Genomic DNA, 21,141 nt, shown 5'->3' with positions numbered 1-21,141 from the left:
TATAAACTATTTTCATTAATTTTGATTCTTAGATTATGTTTTGGAGAGTTTTGTGCTCTTGGTTGTGATTTTTATCATAGGGGTTGGGAAAACTTATTTTTTGTCAATTTTCTTCATGGGATTGGTTTCTTTTGATGATTTGCATTGGATGTTGGCCCTTGTGGCAGAAAGAACATGTATTAAGGGTGGTTATCATAATGTTCATGCATTGTTTCACATTATTGTTCATAGTGTGCATGCTAGGTGTTTGATAAAATGCCTCTTAGACATTTTCTCGCTTGTTTGGACTCCGATGAGTATCAAACTTTGGGGTTTCTCATGTTTCCTCATTAGGAACATATTTGGTTCATTGGTTGTGTATTTTGCACACTTTACTCCACATGTGCATTTTTCATGCATTGGTCATACATTGCACTTAAGCCACATCTTTCACACACCTTTGCTACCCTTGTCATGCATTGGTCTTTACCTTCTTTCTTCATCCTAGCATGTCATGTTTACCTTATACTTTGTAGCATGTTACTTTGTCTTAGGTTTGAGTTTCATTTTCTCATTCATCTTGCACCCCTCATGCATCATTATCATTGTTCGTTCTTTCATCTCTTGCCCTCTTTTCTCCTTGACCCTTTGTCTATTCCTGACAAAAAGGGAGAGAGTATACTCTAGAGAGTATACCAGAGTGTTTTGTCATTTCTATATGACTCTTGTTATGACTCTTGTGCACATCCTTAGGGGGAGAAATTCTATTTCTCGTGCACATTTGTACAGGGAGAGATTTTTCATAGTGGAGATGCATATACTAAGGGAGAGAAGACATTGTGTTAACTAGAAAACTTTGTTCTGTTTGTTTTCTTGTTGGTTTTATGGTACTTTGAGTTATGCTTTGTTGTTCTCATTGCATCATGTTTGTGCTTTGGACATGCATATATCCCTATGCTATTATGCTTCCTTGAATGCATGTTCGGATGATCATTTGCTTTGCTATGTGATCATTGTAGTCATTTCTATGTGACTGTTTTGGTGTTTGATCAAGTTTCTCATATGTTTCACAACATGTTTACTTGATCGCTTTTTACTTATTACATTATACTTGTCCTTGTATTACTTGCTTTACCTTGAGGGTCTAATGTGTTTTGTGCAAGTGTTTCAGGTTACAAGTATATATGTTCCCAGTGCATCACAGCTTCTCATCATTTTGAAGGGGAGAAACTTTAAACACTTTTAGTTTATATTGTTTAAGTTTTTATTCAATATAATGTGCTTTGTACCCATGTGCTTTTGTAAGCTTTTAGGGTTATGTTTTATGCATTGTTCTGTAGGCTTTATGGTTTGTACCTTGCTTTTATGCAGCCTTTTATACTTTGTAAAATCAGTACTGTTAACTAAATGTCTTGCATTTTGATTTATGTACTGTCACTCTTGTGCCCTTATAGGATTGTTCCTAGATGCATATACTTAGTGTATTGTGCATTGGTTGAGTGTTGGGCATACAAGTAACTTGCATTGTTCTTGTTAGCTTGTATGTTCAAGTGTTCATTCCAAGTGTGAATGAGCATTGTGATCACTACCTTGTAGTGATTGCTTATTTGATCAAGCCATGGTTTGTTTCTTAACTCCATCTTTGCTTGATCACATATTGCCTGTTTCATATGCATTTCATGTTTTCTGCATATAATGATCATGGTGTATTGTTGTGTTTCAGGAGTTTCATGCTCATATGATTCAAGAGCTTCACAGCTTCTAGATTTAGGTGTGAGTGAGTTTTGCCAATGTTCCCAAACTCACGTTTAAGTCTAGAGTCTGTTTTAGGGTGTTTTGTCACGGAATAGCCAAAGGGGGAGATTGTAAGGTTGAATTTAATCAAACATGTGTTGGCTTTATTCCGTGACATATTTGCTTGTAATACAGCACTTAGAAATCCTGTATTTAGGTGGGAATCATGTAAGGGTAGTGTGTGAGAGAGTGTGAAGAAATGCTCAAGACTGTGCAGTGAAGCAGAGACTCGCGGCTAGGACTCGCGGCTTGCAAGCCGCCAAAAGTTGCACATGCGCAGAGCATGCAGGGGAGCTGAACAGTCATGCCAGCTGGAGCACTACAGGACAAAAATCCAGACTGGCCATTTAGCTAGCTCGCGGCTTGAACTCGCAACTCACTTAAGTCGCGAGGTCAAGTCGCCAGCCAGCCCTGTTTTTGGAAAAACTGACTTTTCGCATTCCATTCTCACACCAGTATAAATACCCCTCATTCCCACAAAATATGTGTGGCTATTCAGAAAGAAAAACCCTAAGAGAGGTTTCTTCAAAACACCCACCCAATTAGAGAGAGCTACTCATTCTTAGAGAGAAACCTTTGTAGTCTCTTCTCATTCCCTCTCTCATTGTCATACCTATTGAGAGGAGATTTCTATCCAAACACTACCCACACCAATTTAGAGTGTTGGGTGTTTTTGGAGCTTTGGGAAGCATTGGAAGATGCCAAGGATGGCGGATGCTACGGTCTAGTAGCGGAATCCGGTAAACTAGAAAAGAAAAAGGTTCGGCACAACCTCGTTGGAGCAAGAAGCTTGGAGGGCTTAGGTATATCGGGTAGATTAGGCTTGGAGGGTCTATTGCTGTTCATGTATCCCAACTACATTTTCTAGTGGATTATTGACCGCTTGGAGGGCGGCGGAGAGGTTTTACGCCGAGGGCTTCGGTTTCCTCTTCGATAACACATCGTGTGTTGTCCTTGTGTTTGCATCTCTCTTCCCTTTATATTTGCCTTTTATTTTCTGCTGTGGATGTGATTTATAATTGGCTTAGATTGATTTCCAATTCTGTTTATAGCTTATGTTCATTTTCCGCACACTAGTTGTTTGACATAAAGCTTGAATTGGTTAATTTGTAAATTGGGGGTCTAAACGTTCAAGGGTGTTTATACACATATTTGAACTTTCAAAAGGGATGAGTGGCAATGCGAAGTTGTCGCATTGGGTTAGGGATTTCTCCAAGGCTTTTAACGTAGTCTGTTGTATGACCTTTGTTGCATTTTTGGCTTTGTAAGTTTATCTTTGGCTCTTACCCTTATTATGCTGTAAAACCTTTTTATTTCCGATTAGCCATAAAGATTTTTGTCGGGGTGAGTCTGCCATTGGCCCCTATGTTTCTAAGTCATCTGTACATGTAGTTGGAAATTTTGTAAAGTGATGAGAAGCAGGCAAGCTCCTGCTACATAATTACTACTTCTGCCCACAGTACCATTTTGCAGCATCTGCTATGGGAGCGTTGTGGCACTTGGCTAAGTGCAAGTTTTTCTGTTTTGCCAAAGAGAGGTATCATTCCTGTCTAAAGATTATTACTGATTTTTATGACTGTTTTGTATCTGATTTTCCATCAACTTATTGCTGGGTTATGTTGAAGTCGTTTGGGCATCCTGCCATCGAGTTTTTTGATAAAGGAGTTGTCTTTTGTTGGAGGGCATATAGGAATTTGGGCACTGGCTTTACATGTCCTGATTCGGTTATGGGCCCCTTTAACTGACACTGCTGGGACCACCACTCCGTTGACTGCCTTTGATGAGAGGGGGATTACGTACTTGGTAGACACTAATGCTAGGTGGCTACCTTACCTTGCTGATGAGGGCATCTGCTTTGTACAATATTTTGCCAACAGAGTGAGGAGGCAGTTTGGGTTGGATCAGGACATACTTGATGATTTCTCTGCCACTCTAGAGTCTGCTACTTTTGTTCGACCAATCCTGCGGCTTATTGCTTTTGAGTTTTTGAGCAAACATTTCACAACAGTCACTATTCCAAGTTCACAGTGAGAGGGTCTTTGCACAACTGCGATGCATGGGTATTGGCAGACTGTGATGACTTCATTTGAGCCAGAGTTGTTGGGTTGCCGCGGGTTTTCTCTCATTCCCCCTAATGGTCTCCATGCCATCATTTTTGCCAACGCACGATTGTTACTTCCTACCAAGTCTGTGGTGGCATATGCTAGGAAGTAGAGTAGGTCTACTATATTTAAGTGGCAGGTAAAAGAGAAGGGGTGGTACTTGTATGCTAGTGAGTACCCCACGGGTTGGGAAAAAAAGGTGAAGGTGGTGAACCTTCCTGCGCTTACGAAGAAGGGCTCGATGTCTCGGTTCGCTAAGCCCAAGTCTACCAGAAGAGGGGATGATTCTTCTAAGACTTGTTCTTACATCGTTCCCTATGAGGGTGGTCTTCCTCCTATTGGTAACATAGTTCTTGAGGTTTCTCCTCCTCCTTCTGCTTGTACTCGTTCCAGCAGGCACCTTACTACAATCAAGCCCAAGCCTTCCGCTCCACGGCCATCCATGGATGCTCCTCCTTCTAGCAAGACCCGTGGCAGCAAGAGAATGACATCTCCACCACCTCTATCTACCACTACTGAGAGGAGAGTATATTATCCCCGACCTTACTTCTTTATTTTTTCTTATTCATAGGGCCTTCCTGCGGCCAACTCCACATATATACTTATGCATCTCCCTCTTTTTTCTTCTCATTATTTCTTGGTAGTCTAAGCATAAGAAGGATACTCCTGCCACCTAACCCATCTTACTTGACGAGCTCGAGTTGGAGGTATATTCCTTCTCTTCGCATGCATTCTTATTGCCACATGTTGTCATGTGCTTACTTTCTTCTTTTTCATTATTTCATTCTTTTTGCGTGTTTATTTATTTCTTCTTCCTGCCTTAACATTCGTCTTATTTCTTTCTCTTCTTCCCATTTTTTGTTTTGTTTTTAGGTTGATCCCAAGCCCTTTTTTGTTTATCATCCCACGAGTTAGGAGGTCCTTGCTGCTATGGGCACACCCATGGAGGGTTTTTTGATGGGGCAGACATAATGGCTGAGGCCATGGCCTCTACTTCTACTGCTACACAAGGAGCTCCTGCCAAGGCTTCAATTCCTTCACCCAGACCTGGCCCTGTTGAGGAGTACCCAGACTGAGAGGGTTGGTGAGTCTATTCCTACTCCTGTCGAGACTTCCACTATTCAGAAAGAAGTTAATCCTGTAGGTGCATCATAGGCTGAGAGTGCTTCTCTTGCTACTCCTTTTGTCATCTTAGCTAGCGATCCCTTCGTTGCCTTTTCTCAAGCCATAAAGGATGGCTCTTCCTTGGTGGTCACTCCATCTATTCTTAGTTCTTCCACCCGTGGGCCTGATGTGGATTTGTCTTCTAATAAGAGATTCGAAGAGGCCTTTAAGGATTCCAAGGATGAGCTTGTCATAAGGAAGAGGCTTTTTGATTCTGATGAGGACGTTGAGCACGAGACTGAGGCCATGGTTATGTGCCTCTTGTCCTTGAAAGATCTTCCTTTTCTTTTCTTCCTGTCATTTCCTGGTAACAACTTCTAACTACTCTATGGATCAATTTTCTTGGCTACAAACATTCTTGAGGAGTCCAAAACTATAGTAGACATTGCAATGCCTACAACCCCTACTTCTGCAATACCTGTAGCCCCCACTCCTACGAATTTTGGTACTTTCTTTTCTCTCCTATCTTCTCTAATCTTCATTATGGATTCATCCTTTCACTTTGTCTATCCCTTGTGAACTCATGCTATACTTCATATTTCTTCCCAAGTCTGACTCTTGTCGAGGTGGCTCCATCCTCTTGGTTTGAGGTTGGCATTAGTTTTGCCATAGCTCCTGATCCAGTGAGAGAGGCCGGTTCTTCATCCAATTTGACTAGCTCGAGACCAATGATCTTGATCTTGTGGATTTTTGGGGTGTTGGTGCCCTTTATGTTGACTTGCACGGTTTTTGGGTTCTTAGGGAGTACATTTCTCATTTGGAGGCAGTCTATAACAGTCGTGGGGACTTCATGCAAGGGTTTCTTTTTGGCCGATCCATGAGGGAGTACTTCCTCAAGCTATTTGGGAGCGTGATGAATGACATTGAGCATAACTTTATCGACACTATGTTTATTGAGAGAATCCTGTAGGGGAGGGCTGCAGTTCAGGAGTTGATCAGAATTGGATTTGTTGTGGAGTTCATACTAGATCACCTACGAGAGATTGCTTAAGCCTTCTTTATGAAAAAGGTTCAACTTGCTGTGGATGCCATAGATGCTCACATTGAGACTTTGAAGAAGGAGGTGGCAGACTTAGAGGCATGTCATGAGTGTCTCCTTTCTAATGTTGTTGGCCCTAACCACTTTGGAGATCAGACCCTTATTTTAGGCCTTTGATTACATTATGTAGTTTTGTATTTCCTTTATTTTCTTTCCCTTTTCGTCCTACCCAGTACACTTCTTTATTTCTCTAGCACTTATTTGATAAGTCTGACATGACTTATATATTTTGGGTCTGTAATCTATTACGCTACATCTGCTATAGCTATTACTATGATTATGATACAGTATGTTTTGCTAATACTCCATAGTCTTCATTACTTTTACAAATAGAAACACACTACAATACTTTTTTGTGACGCTATCCCTTAAAAGGGTGGTCACTTGGAGGAAAGAAAGAAAACTAAACAAGATAAAGAAATAAATACATAAATTTTTTTAGGAATAATAACACTTTGACTATTTGCCATTAATGGCGTCCATTAGATTTTTTCCATTTATTTGAGCCAAACGGTAATACCCACTTGCATATGCTTCCCTTACTACGAAGGGTCCCTTCGAAAATTTAGATGATTTTGCCATACCTCGCCTGACGTGGTCTGCTGTTTTAAGTACAAGCTATCCTTCTACAAACACCCTTTCTTTGGTTGTTCTGCCATAAGCATCAGTCTTTTTTCCCCTGTATCTACGGCTACACGTTTGGGCTTCCTCCCTCTTCTCGTCTAATCCTTCCAAGTACTTGCATCTTTCTGCCGTGAAAACTCCCTTCTCCTTTTCTTTCTTTCGTGCCTGTATGATCCTTAAGGAGGGCATTGTCACTTTAGCTGGGCTCATTACCTTCGTTTCATAGACTAGTGAAAAGGGTGAAAATCCTGTGGCAGACTTGGGAGAGCCTCGGTAGGCCCAAAGAGTGTCTAACATTTGAAAGCTCGAAATGTGTGAAAACACAAGAGTTTGTTTAGACTCTCAATTCAAATTACGGCTTGGTTGATTTTACACTAACTTAATACTACGTGCGGAATAGTGTAAACATAAGCATACAAACACGAGAGCTACTCTAATCCATATTTAAAGCAACACAGCAGTAAAATGAAATGAACAAGAGTAGGGAAGAGAGATGCAAACACAGATAACACCGAGACGTGTTATTGAAGAGGAAACCGAAGAACTCGGCAAAAAACCTCTCCGCCGCCCTTCAAGTGGTAATCGATCTACTAGACAATCAGTTGGGATACATGGGTAAGCAAGAGACTCTCCAAGCCTAATCTACCCGCTGTATCTAAGCCCTTCAAACTCCTACTCCAACAAGGCTTCTCGGAACCGTGTCTTGTTTAGCTCTCTGAATCCCGCAACAAGCTCTATGTTGCATCTGCCATCCTTGGCTTCTTCCAATGTTTCCCAGCAGCACCAAATCCTCACTAGACACTCTTAAAAGGTGTGGTAAGTGTTTGGGCTATTGACCTCTTAATGGTATGGAAATGGAGAGGTAGGAGATGAGAAAATTCCACAAACAAATGTGTAGAGAATTGTTGGTATAATAATTTCTAACTCTCAAGTGTTTTAGCTAGGGTTTTCTCTTAGAAACTCTCTATCACATTTGTGGGTAATATGGGTATATATAATGAGGGTACAAAAAGTGTGTATCAGATAGTACAGACTGGCAGAACAGAATGTCTCGCGGGTGTCTCATGAGAAGGCCTTACCCACGATCTACTCGCCAGACACAACTGTCTCCATTTGTATTGAATCTTCGCATTCCAGTCATGTGCAAGACACATGCTTCACTTCGCAGGAAGCTTAGTCACAAGACACCCGCGAGAAGTCTTTTGGCTTCACTTGCTTGTGTCTTCACACACCTTCTCTCTAACACACAACCCTTACAATCACATCCCACAATAAATACAGGGTACACAAGATTGAATATAATTATAATCAAATTTGGCACGGAATAAAAGCCAACAAAATACAAATTTGTAAATCACAACTTTATACGTTTGCCTATCCCCCGATGTATTCCAGACTCATCTTGCTAATGATCTTGATGATAGTCTTGTTTGTTGCTTTTGATTGCACATTCCCTTAGGTGTAGTAAGGCAATGACCGGTGGTGTTTAATCTGATAAAATTCCAGCATCTTTCGAATCTCACTATTGACAAATGGAGTGCCATTATCACTTATGATCCTATGAGGTACCCTGAATCTAACAATTATATTCTCCTTGATGAAATTTTCCACGGTTCTTCATGTGGCCTTACGGAGTGGTATGGCTTTCGCCTATTTGGTAAAGTATTCCGTAGCCACAAGGATCCATATGTACCCATGAGAGGATAGGTTGACTGGTCCCACTAAGTCAAGACCCCAGGTATGGAAAGGCTATTGGGTGACCATGCTATGTAAACTTTGTGGGTGAGTGTGAATCAGGTTAGCCTGCACTTAGTAGCTGTGGCATTTCTTCACAAATTCTATTGTATCTTTTGTCATAGTAGGCCAATAATAACTCATTTGTAGCATGCACCGGCATAGCTTCTTCTGTCCTTGTTGCTCTCCACATTCCCCTGCATGTACCTCCTTTATCATTTCCCTTGCTTCTTTAGGACCTAGACATCGTAATGGTCTCCATTATACCTTTTCTTAAAAAGGATCCCCTTATGTAAAAAGTAGCGCACTACCAGCTTTTTAAATTTATATCTTTTACTATGCTTCTGTGGTAGGACAACTTTTGCCAGGTATTGCACGAACGGGCTTCTCTAGTCTTCACTGGTGAACATAGCGTAACTTTCCTCCCAGTCAATAACCAAATGGCAAGCTTCACACTGGGTTTGGACTAGGTCTTCATCCTTACCCATGCTTGGCCAATAAAAACCCACTCTCTGGAGTCTGCGGTAAAGGTTGATCTCGCCACAGAACCCGCAGGTTTTGCCATGCACCTCCGTCAATTTTCTTTGGGCCTCTTCGTGCCCTACACATCGTGATAGGATCCCTCCTAGCATTCTGCGATATAATTCCCCTTTCATCAGGGAATAGTCTTTTAACATTTTCAAGTTTGCTAGGTCTCGTTCTTTTAACAGGGCTTCCTTAATAGGAACCCTCCAGTCCTCTTCACATTCTTGCTTTTTCCGGAACCTCTCTCGTAGTATTTCAACAATATATTCCCTTCATTTATTGACATTGACTCTAGTACTACTACTTTGGAAGCCTAACTGTGAGCCCAATGCAGCTAGTGCATCCACGTACCAATTCTCACTTCTTTGGGCGTGCTCTATCTTAAACGTCGAAAACCTTTCTTCCATTTTCTAGGCCAGTGTCCTGTACGAAGCCAAACTTGGTTCTTTCAAAGAGAAACTCCCTTTGGCCTAGCAAACCCCCTGTATTGGCTGGGTACAAGTAGGTGGTGCCTAAGCCTTGTGCGTGCTCCATTCCCATATGAGTCCATTGCTTTTCTGGTGTTCATGCGTTTGCCATTGCCAGTAGGTTTGTTTGGCCCTACTGCTTGTTCTGTTACTTGTTTAACTCTTGTGGCATCAATGAGTCATTGGGTCTTCATTCTTTGCATCTCGTTTCTTCTTTGGGCTGGGCATTGCTTGGGTTTGGGCTTTTTCTTCTTTAATTCAACCCTTGTCTCCTTTCACTTTTGGTTTGTGGGCTAGTTGGTACTCCTACCATGTCATTGCATTGTTTCTGCCACGATATCATTTAACTTTGTTTGCTAGACTTCCTCTAGGCTTGCCATGCCAATTTAATGTGTTATTCCTTCTTTTAGTTCATGTTGCCTAGCATTCTTGTTGGGTCAGTCCATATAATAACATCTTGGGCTTTCCCGGCCCAATTTATTCCTTGGGCGTACTCGGCCCGTTTCATCCTTTCCTACTTCTTACATTCCCATGAGTTTTTGCTAAGTCTTTTGGGCTTCCCTAGCCCAACTATCACATCTTTTACTTTTGGGTTTATTGGCCTTCGAACTAATCCCATTTACTAATTTCTTTCTTTGGATTCTTCTTGCCTGTTTTTGCTTTCTTTCTATTTCTTATGATACCCATAGGCTTACCATTTCATTCTTTGGGGCTTCTTTGGCCCGTTTGCTTGCTTTGGAACCATTTTGTTATTTTGTGGGCTTGTGGATCATTATTCCTATTATTCTGGCTTTAATGGTTTTTACTTTGCTACTTTTTCTTTCTTAACCCCTTTTTCACATTGTTGGGTTTCTTCTGTTGTTGGGTCCTTTTGCCAAAATAGGCATCAACAAGGGTTTTCAAGGCAAAGTACTTTCCCTGACTTTATAGAAGCTGGTTTGGGTAGTAACCCTTCTTATGCCTGGGGGAGCATTATGGCAGCACATAATATAATTTAGAAAGGCATTCGATGGCGAGTGGGGAATGGGAAGAGTATTCAGATCTGGATGGATAAATGGCTGCCTACACCTTCTTTGTATAAGGTTACATCTCCATTTTCAACTCTCTCTATGGATGCACGAGTCGAGGAGCTGATTGATATAGATAGTGAGGTATGGATAAATGATGTAAGAAAGCAGATTTTCACGCTTCGCGAGGCTGAGACTATAGGTGGGATTGCTCTAAGTTCAAACCTTCCCGAGGATAAGCAAATTTGGGCTCTAAAAACGTACAGGCCTATTTAGTGTTCGCAGTGCATATTGGACAGCAGTGGAGATGGATTTGATAGTAGGCTCAAGAGGTTTTAGAAATGTCTTTGGTGTGCTAATATCCCTCACAAAGTGCGCCACTTTGCTTGGAGGGCATGCAGAGATATTTTGCCTACAAAGATAAATCTTAAAAGGAGGAAGGTATTGGAGGATAGCTACTGCGAGACATGTCAGGCGGATTTGGAATCATCAAGCCACTTATTCTGGGACTACTACAAAGCTAAGGAAGTCTGAATGGTGTCCACACTTTTTCCTATGAATAATAATCTTCACTTCTCCACTTTCATGGATCTATTGTGGTGTGTGGATATGGTAGTGAGGTGGGATGACGACTGGGTTGAGAAGATAATAATGATTGCCTAGGCTCTATGGACAAACAGAAATGAGTAAAGAAATGGAGGTGATAAAAAACCTAGTCAGGCCTTGATTGACAACTCTCTAGATTATTTGAGGGAGTACCAAGCATGCTATGAGAAACTCGCTAGAGTAAAGTCCACGATGGCCTCGAACTGGACTTCGCTACCACATGGAAGATATAAGATAAAGGTCGATGGTGTAGTTTTTGCTTCTCAGAAAGCTGCTGGCTTGGGTGTACTGGTTAGAGATGCAGAGGGCAAGGTGGTGGGTGCTTGTAGCAAGAAGATCATGGCTCCTCTTTGTGCTGTTGAGACCAAGGCAAAGGCCTTCGAGTATGGACTTCAGTTTGCAAGGGACCTGCTCATCCAAGACTTCATCCTCAAAGGGAACTCGCTGGTGCTTGTGAATGCCCTAAAGGAAATCTCGCCTCCTCCTGCCACGATAGATGTTGTGGTGTACAACTCTCTATCAACTTCTCATGAGTTTTGATGGGTGGAATTTTCTCACATCCATAGGCAAGCCTACCTACTAGCTAAGCATGCTGTAGGCATTATTGATTTTTCTGTTCGGGTTGAAGAAAATCCTTATTTTTTAAAACAAGCTCTTTTTCATGATATAATTATTGCTTTTCAACCTCAAATAAAGAATTCGGTCTTCCCATAAAAAAAAAAAAAAAAAAAATTACAAAAGGTGATATATTGAATTTTTAGATATCATATTTACAGTTGAAATTATAAATTAAATTGACTTAATGTTATTAGATATATTGTTTTAAAGCTTCACAGATATAACCCAGTGGGGTTAGTCAAGTGGTTGGACACTCGGTTTCAAAGTAGCTGTCTTGGGTTTGACTAGGAGCTCTCTAGTTTAAATTCGGACACCGACACTTTGAAAAAATTCCTTGGGCTAATGATTTATCCCACTATGGACTCATCCGTCGCGAACAGTGATTAACTTCTGATTAAAAATACACTGTAAAAAAAAAAAAAAAGAAAAAGAGAAAGAAAGAAAGAAAGAAAGAGAGAAAGAGAGGGCTTCACAGATATAGATTAGTCAAACCCATCTCATTCTTATCTTAATAAAATATAAGCTATACCAACTGCACAGTTATCATTTCAAGAGTGCCACTTTAACTGATTTCAAGATGTTAAAATACTAAAAGACATTTTAATGCTTCTCATCTTTTACGCTAATCAGCTCATGCCACGAGTACATTTGAATACTTGATACTTACAGGTTTGGAACCAATTTAAGCCAAAGAAAATCAAGTCACTTAATATTGTTATTTGCTCAATGCATATGTATAGATACACTGAAAGATATATAATAAGATATATAATATAATTTCTATATATATAATTTAAACACTATTGATTGTCATTTTTATATTTTATTAACTCTTTTAAAAATTTTGTAAGGATATTATTAGGTATAAAATGTAAATTGTCTATTTTTTTTTTAAATTATTGTGAAACACTTTTTTTTTAATTTAATTTTTACAATTCATTTATTCTAAACTCTTTGGTATTTATACTTAATAACTCACTTGGATGAATATTTATGATGTGGTCCTATATTTGATTCTAAAATTAAGAAATAAAGCTCTTTAAGAATAAATAATATATGACACATGATGCAAAATTGGAACTCTAATTTGAAATTCTAATTTGAGTTTCTCTTAACTTCACCTATTATTATATATATAGATATATAGATTATTATTATTATTAATAATTTATAATTCAATGTTACAATTGGAAAATAGATTTAAATCTTGAATATATCCATTGAAAATATTTAGAAATGTCAATGGAACTACAAGGATCTTTGCAAAATAAACAACATTTATCATTCAATGAAGGAACAAATTAATTAATAGATGCCAAACTATACTTTGTATAACTTTTTTCAATGATACACAATTTAATATCTTTTTATTTAATTTGTTTTTGACAAACACACTATTATAATAAATTTTGTATTAAAAATATGTATAATTTAACAATGAAGTTTTCAAAATATTAATCTAATAAAAAATTATTAACTTCTATTGAAGAAGGTTATACCCCGGTGCGATTTTCCACTTCTATATTCAAACCTTATCAATTGTGAGGACAAATATTTTTTAAAAATTTTAGTGGCTTGTGCATCTCAAAATAAAATAAGATTTTAGTGGTCAAATTCCCAATTTTCACCACATACTGCCAGAATTGTAAAGCTTTAGAAAAAATCAGACGAAGAGTGCATTAAAAAGCCTTTTTGTTTTTGGTTCGAGATCTCTAATATTATATTAAAAACTCATAATTGTTGGGTGCAAGCACTGTATGGGTCCAGCCCACATGCTTGGGTCAAAGCTCATTTAATGAGCTTGCTTCTTCAGGCTTCCAAAGTCAGTATGCCATTCCTTGGGCAGTGACTTAGGCGTGTGAGACACGGTGAAACTGAAAAAGGAGAGAAGAAAGAAAATTGATGCTATTCGGCCTTGAGTGGAGAGCTGAAACAGAGAGTTATATTTGGCCATTTTGTGTGAGTTCTAGAGTGAGCAGAAACACAAAGAGATATTCAGCCACTTGAGAGGTGAAGTTTGTGTGAAGAAATAGAGAGAAATACAGTGAGAGTGTGAGAGAGTGAAAAAGAAAAATGAGACATTTTTCTTTACTCAAGTTACACACAAGGAAGATAAATTGGTGGAGTTCTTATGGAGTTTTTGAGTGCTACAACTATGGAGAGTTGGAGTATTCAGAGAAAGATTTTTCTTTTGGCTTTGTGGTGAGATTGTTTTTACTCGAGATTTATTTGCTGTATATCCAATTTATTGTGGACTCAAGTTTAGCATAAACTTGAAAGTTGTAATTGTTAGGTTCTAAAGACTTAGGTATTTATGTATTTAGAACTCTAATGTGTATTGTTGGCAAAACATGATCAAAATAATGTGTTTAGAAGTGTTTTAGTTTTACTCAAAGTTGTGTATTTTATATAAAGTTGAAATCGAGCTAATGCAGAAAAGATTATGCATTTCGGCCTGGCTCGATCGATCGAAGCTTAGGTTCGATCGATTGAATCTCGGGCAGAATACTTTTTTCTGCAGATTTCCAACTCATCCCTAGTTGTTTAAAATGTTTTAGGGTTTTCTAATTTTTCCTAAGTATAAAAGGCAAACCCTAACCACGTTTTAGTGTTGCTCATATTGTGGTTTGTGTAAATTTCTTGTGAGATCTAGAGGAGCTTTCCTTTACACAAACTTAGGGTTTTCAAGAAGAAGATATTTTCTACACCTTGATGATCAACTCGGTTGCTGCCATTGAAGTTTAAAGAAAACACAAGCGGGTGTGCTTGTATCTGGTGGTGAATCCAAGAAAGAAGGAGTCGTGGATTCGGAGCTTGTACGTGATCGTGTCAGTAAATTCTACTGGTTGGTAGTAATAAGAAGTCGAGTGTGGGGGCTTGTAAGTCTTATTGTATGAACTTCGATTCTTTCAAGATAGTGGATTCAAGTTTACCTTGAGGATAGTTAGGTCAAATCCTCCCCAAGTTTTTACCGGTTTGGTTTCCTGGGTGATCATATTTTGTGTTATTTATCTTTCCGCTACTATGCATGATATGATTGTTTTGATTGTGATAACCTAGTATTTGTTAAATTGGACTAAGTAGCAACTTGACTAATTACTTAGGTCAAATCAATTGTGTTTTAAGGGGTCTAAAAACCATCAATAATCTCTATTCATAGTGGATATTTTTCAGAGTTGCCCCATGTTTTTTCCCTCTACACTGGAGGGTTTTTCATGTAAGATTTGGTGTTCTTGTGTGTTTGTGTTTATGTGGTGCTTACTTGAATTTTTTTTTTTTTTTTGTATCCATAATATTGCTATTGCTTGGTAGTTATATATTTTAATTCATACATAGACATTGAGGGGATTAGGATTTTTCCCCAACAAGTGGTATTAGAGCTATTGGTTGCTTGGGTTTGATTGTCTTGTGTTGGATTAAATGGAGAATATGACTATAAATACTATGGTTAAACTCTCGGCATTGAATTATTCGATTTGGAGGCCAATGATGGAGGATGTCCTTTATTGCAAGGATTTGCATGACCCTATTGAGGGTGATAGTGTCAAGCCTAGTGATATGTCAGAAAGAAACTGGGAGAAATTAAATAGAAAAACTATCGGGTGTATTAGACAATGCATCGATGTCGGTGTTTTTCACCACGTGTCTCAGGAATCAAATGCAGAGGCTTTTTGGGAAAAATTAAGGAGTCTTTATGAAAGAAAGACAGCTCAAAATAAAGCTTTTATTGCCAGAAAGCTTGTGAATTTGAAGCTTAAAGAGGGTAAGTCCATTGCCGAGCACCTCAGTGAGTTCTAAGACTTGGTTAATCAGATGGTTACAATGAAGCTAGTAATAGATGATGAGTTGCAAGCTTTATTGCTTTTGAGTTCCTTGCCTGACAGTTGGGAGACTTTAGTAGTGTCACTTAGTAATTCTGCTCCAAATGGTGTGTTACAACTTGCCATGGTTAAAGATAGTTTGCTCAATGAAGAAACTAGAAGAAAGGATGCGGGTAAGGATATTGCACATGCTCTTGTCACAGAGAACAAGGGGAGAAGTAAGAGTAGAAATTCTAAGGGGCGAGCTAAATCCAGAAGTCGATCAGAGTCGAAAGGAAAATTCAAGTGCTTTTACTGTGATAAAGAAGGTCACATAAAAAGGAATTGCAAGGCTTGGAAGAACAAACAGAAAGAGGATAAAAATCAGAAAAGTTGGATGATGAGAACATTGCTGTTGTTATAGTGTTGGAAGATGAGGTCCTAGCTATAGGACAAGATGGTTGTTGTACAGTTTCAGATCCTTATGTTGAATGGATGATTGATTCAACTACTTCCTGCCATGTCACTCCAAGAAAGGAGTTATTCACTTCATTCAAAGTGGAAAACTTTGGAAGATTGAAGATGGGCAATGATAGTTATGCGGACATTGTGGGAATTGGTGATATATGTGTTAGGGCTAACACTGGATACACCCTGATTTTGAAGGATATGTGAGACATGTTCCGGATATTCGCCTAAATTTGATTTCCACTCATGTTCTTGATAAAGAAGGTTATGGAAATTATTTCTATGATGGAAAATGGAGGCTTAGCAAAGGATCATTGGTGTTTGCTAGAGGGAAGATTTGTTGTACACTTTACAAGACACAAGTAAAGTTGTGCAAGGATGTTCTTAATGCAGCTCAGGAGGATTCTTCACCTAACTTATGGCATAGGCGGCTGGCTCACATGAGTGAAAAAGGGTTGCAGATTTTGGCAAAGAAGTCTCTCATTCCCTTTGCCAAAGGTATGTCACTAAATCCTTGTGACTTTTGTTTATTTGGTAAACAACATAGAGTTTCATTTAATATACCTTCTACTAGAAAACCCAATGTATTAGATCTTGTTTATTCTAATGTATGTGGTCCCATTGATGTTGAGACTTTAGGTGGCAATAAATATTTTGTTACATTTATTGATGATGCTTCATGAAAGGTGTAGGTTTATGTTTTGAAAATTAAAGACCAGGTTTTTGAGCACTTCAAGAAATTTCATGCCATGGTGGAAAGAGAGAAAGGGAAGCCTTTGAAGTGTCTCCGTAGTAATAATAAAGGTGAATACACATCTAATGAATTCAAGAGTTACTGCTCTGAGAAAGGTATTAGACATGAGAAGATAGTTCCTGGTACCCCACAGAAAAATGGTGTGGCAAAAAGGATGAACCGCATTATTGTTGAGAAGATCAGATGTATGTTTAGAATGAATAATCTGCTTAAGTCATTCTGGGGTGAAATTGTTGTGACTGCATACTACCTAATTAATAGATCTCCATCAGTTCCTTTGGATTTTGATATTCCAAAAAGTGTATGGATAGGGAAAGATGTTTCTTACTCTCACTTGAAGGTATTTGGGTGCAAGGCATTTTTGTTCATGAGCCTAAGGAACAAAGATCAAAGATTGATAGCAAATCCACTCCTTGTATATTTGTTGGATATGGAGATGTAGAATTTGGCTACAAGTTATGGGATCCTAAAGAGAAGAAGATGATCAGAAATCAAGATGTAGTTTTTCATGAGAATGAAAACTTGGCATACTTTGAGAAAACTGAGAAGCCTAAACCTACAGTTGGAGGCGTTCTTGATCTTACACCTGCCTCTTCTTCCTCAGATAATGCCACAAATAGGGAAGAGGTACAAGATGAGAATTATGGTGGTGAACCAACTAAATTTGATTCTGATGAGCCAGTAGGTGTTAATGGTAATGATGTGACAGATACATATGGTGTTGAGCAGGGGGAGCAGCCTCCTCCACTAGAGATGGTAGAACCTTATGTGAGAAGGTCTACTAGAGAGTGTCATCCATCGACTGGATACCCCACTTCTAAGTATACTATGATTACTGAAGAGCCAGCCAGAAAATTTTCAGGAAGTACAGTCTCATAAGGATAAGCAAAGTTGGTTGAAGGCTATGCATAAAGAGATGAATTCTATGAATAAGAATAAGACTTATGACTTGGTGGAACTTCCTAAAGGCAAGAAGGTACTGAGAAACAAATGGGTGTTCAAGCTAAAGAAAGATGGTGACAAGTTACTGAAGTATAAAGCTCGATTGGTGGTCAAGGGTTTTAGTCAGAAATAAGGGATTGACTTTGATGATTCTCTAGTAGTTAAGATGAGTTCCATTTGGGTAGTTCTGGGATTAGTAGCTAGCTTGGATCTTGAGCTTAAGAAACTTGATGTTAAAACAACTTTTCTTCGTGGTGATTTGAAAGAAGAAATCTACATGGATCAACTAGAGGGATTCAAAGGGAAAGGGAAAGAACACATGGTTTGCAAGTTAAAGAAGAGTTTGTATGGCTTGAAGCAAGCTCCAAGACAGTGGTACAAGAAGTTTGACTCATTCATGGTGGGTCATGGGTACATGAGGACAAATGCATATCATTGTGTTTATGTCAGAAGATTTCCCAATGGTAAATTTTTTTTTCTTCTACTATATGTAGATGATATGTTGATAGTAGGACAAGATGTAGGCGTGATTGGAAATTTGAAGCAAGTGACCTTGAAGCAAGTCAAGATCGTGGTATTTATTTACTTTTGCAGTGGGAGCTGTATCATGGCAGTCAAGATTGCAGAAGTGTGTTGCCTTATCTACAATTGAAGCTGAGTATATTGTAGCTAATGAAGCAAGTAAAGAGATGCTTTGGTTGAAACGGTTTCTCTGAGAATTGGGTTTGAAGCAAGATGGGTATGTAGTTAATTGTGATAGTCAGAGTGCTATAGACTTAAGCAAGAATTATGAAAGCTCGAAAATATGTTAAAAACACAAGAGCTATTTAGACTCCTAAATTAAAGTTACGGCTCGATAGATTTTACACTAACTTAATTCTAAGTGCGGAATAGTGTAAATGCAAGTGGATAAACAAACAAGCTACTCTAACACATATTCATATAATCATAACAGTAAAATGAAATGTAAAAGAGTAGGGAAGAAGAATGCAAACACATATAACACGCCGATGTGTTATGAAAGAGGAAATCGAAGACCTTGGCGAAAAACCTCTCTGCCGCCCTCCAAGTGGTAATCGATCCACTAGGCAATCAGTTGGGATACATGGATTAGTAAGAGACCCTCAAAGCCTAATCTACCCGCTGTACCTAAGCCCTCCAAGCTCCTACTCCAACAAGGCTTCTCGAAACCGTGTCTTGTCTAGCTCTCCGGATCCTTCAACAAGCTCCATGTTGCATCTGCCATCCTTGGCTTCTTTCAATGCTTCCCAGCAGCACCAAAATATTACTTGACACTTTGAAAGGGTGTGATAAGTGTTTGGGCTATCAACTTCTCAATGGTATAGGAATTGAGAGGTAGGAGTTGAGGAAAATCCAAAAGCTATTGTGTAGAGGATTGTAGGTATAATAATCTCTAACTCTTAAGGTGTTTGGCTAGGGTTTTCTCTCAGAAGTACTTCTTAACATTTATGGGTAATGTGGGTATATATAGTGTGGGTACAGAAAGTGTGTATCAGGTAGCACAGTCTGGCAAAACAAAATGTCTCGCGGGTGTCTTGTGGGAAGGCCTTAGCCGTAAGATACTAGTGATTCACAGCTGTCTCCATCTATACTGACTCTTCGCATTCCAGTCATGTGCAGGGCACATGCATTACTTCGCAAGATGCTAAGTCGCGAGCTACCCGCGAAAACCTCTTCAGTCTTCAATAGCTTGAGTCTTCACACACTCTCTCTCTATCACACAACCCTTACAATCAAATCCCACAATAAATACTAGGTACAAAAGATTGAATAAAATTACAATCAAATTTGGCAAGGAATTAAAGTCAACAAAACACATAGTTGTAAATCACAACTTTACAATCTTCCCCTTTGGCTATTCCGTGACAAAGCTCCTAAAACAGACTCTAGACTTAAAACATGAGTTTGGGAACAATGGCTAAACTCACTCACACCTAATCTAGAAGATGTGAAGCACTTGGATGTTTATACCTATAACTTGAAATGCTTGCACACAAACAAAACTTCCATTAAGCTTATGACAAGTTGAATACATGGTACGTATACAAGCAAATAAAATGTGATCAAGTTAGTAAACACAATAGAACATGTAAGCATGTCTTGATCAAATAGGATTAGTCATTGAAGAATGACTACAATGAACATTTAGCAAGTAAATGCTCATCCTGCACGCAATGTAATAAAGAGCAATCCCACGGATCAATTGCATGTCCAACACTCGACCAATGCAAAATACATGAAGTATATGCATCTAGGAACAAGATCTTACTAGGGCACAAGAGTGAGGTACTTAAGACATATTGGCAATATCTTAAAAGTACAAAAAGATGCTACAAAGTAATAAGGTAAACAACATACTAAATATAAAACTGAAATTAAAAATAGAGTACTAAAGCTTTAAATGAAAGCAGAAAGCAGTAAAACCAATAAACCAAACAGTAGTTACTATCTTTTCCTTCCTTTATCACTGCACTACCCCTATCACTACACTCCTTCTAACACCAACACAATCTCCCCCTTTTTGTCATGGGATAGTTAGTCTTCATATTCCTCTAGCTTCCTCTGAATTTGGTCTAGTTGAGTCTGAAGAGATGTGAACTTGGTGTCGAAACGAATGTGTTAGGAATGCATGATGGTATCTAGTCCGGATATTTTGGTAGTAATCTCTTGGAGGGTAACCATGATGTTGTCTAGCTGTTCATCTTAAACATGAGATGTAGAACTTAAGCTTCCCTGAGTAGCATGACTTTCTTGCTTGGTATTCTTTTTAGTGTGACTCATGCTTGCATGGAGAGTGTGGATATTAATTGGACTTGGTCTTGGATATGAGCGCTCATCTTCCAAAGGATGCACACCTTTGAGCTTCAAAATCCTTGAGAAGGTGACAGAAAGGAATACTATTCCTTGAAGCAGTCTAGTCAACCGTTTTGGCCACAATGTGGAAAATATGAGAGCACACATCAATCTCTACATCAGTGATCAGATCATGCAAGAATAATGCTCGACCAAGATTCATGTAACCGATGCTAGACAGAGGGTAGAGGTTGCTACACATGATCATCATGAGCAACCTTAATTCAGGAGAAAGTGATGCTACACTTATTGACTTCCCATTGGAGAAGAATTCCAAATTAGCTCCTAAAGCATCCTGAAGAATCTCCTCATCCGGATTTAGTTCATCATATATCGGTGGGATAGGTAATATTGGCTTGTTGATTTGTAGAATTTCGACCAAGTAGACGGGTGTGACTGAGAACTGCTTTCCTCTCTGTAAAGTTGTGATTTACAACTATGTTTTATGTTGGCTTTATTCCATGACAAAAAGTGTTGTAATTGCTCTAATTTTGTTCCTTGTATTTTGTGGGATTTTATTGTATTGGGTTTAGTATTAAGTTGGTGAAGACTCAAGCTTAAATGAAGAATCAGTGGATTTCACGAGAAGCTCACGAAAAGCTAAGCCACGAAAGAGCATGTGAGGAGCACATGACTGGAAGTTA

At 38.9% G+C, this 21,141-nt stretch overlaps 1 protein-coding gene across 1 annotated transcript; it reads left to right on the top strand.

Moving 5' to 3' along the window:
* The first annotated feature begins 11,233 nt into the window (after positions 1–11,233).
* Positions 11,234–11,581, top strand: LOC115966718. Its single transcript, XM_031085890.1, has one exon. It carries the CDS (start codon positions 11,234–11,236, stop codon positions 11,579–11,581), a length of 348 nt encoding a protein of 115 aa, XP_030941750.1.
* The last annotated feature ends 9,560 nt before the right edge of the window (positions 11,582–21,141 follow it).

The sequence above is a fragment of the Quercus lobata genome, chromosome 11, assembly GCF_001633185.2.
Source record: "Quercus lobata isolate SW786 chromosome 11, ValleyOak3.0 Primary Assembly, whole genome shotgun sequence".
NCBI classification, from domain to species: Eukaryota; Viridiplantae; Streptophyta; class Magnoliopsida; order Fagales; family Fagaceae; genus Quercus; species Quercus lobata.
This window is presented reverse-complemented; position numbering and strand designations above follow the sequence as displayed.

Excerpts from the sequence above, each read along its gene's own strand:
- LOC115966718 (XM_031085890.1), top strand. The coding sequence starts at position 11,234 with ATGGCCTCGAACTGGACTTCGCTACCACATGGAAGATATAAGATAAAG.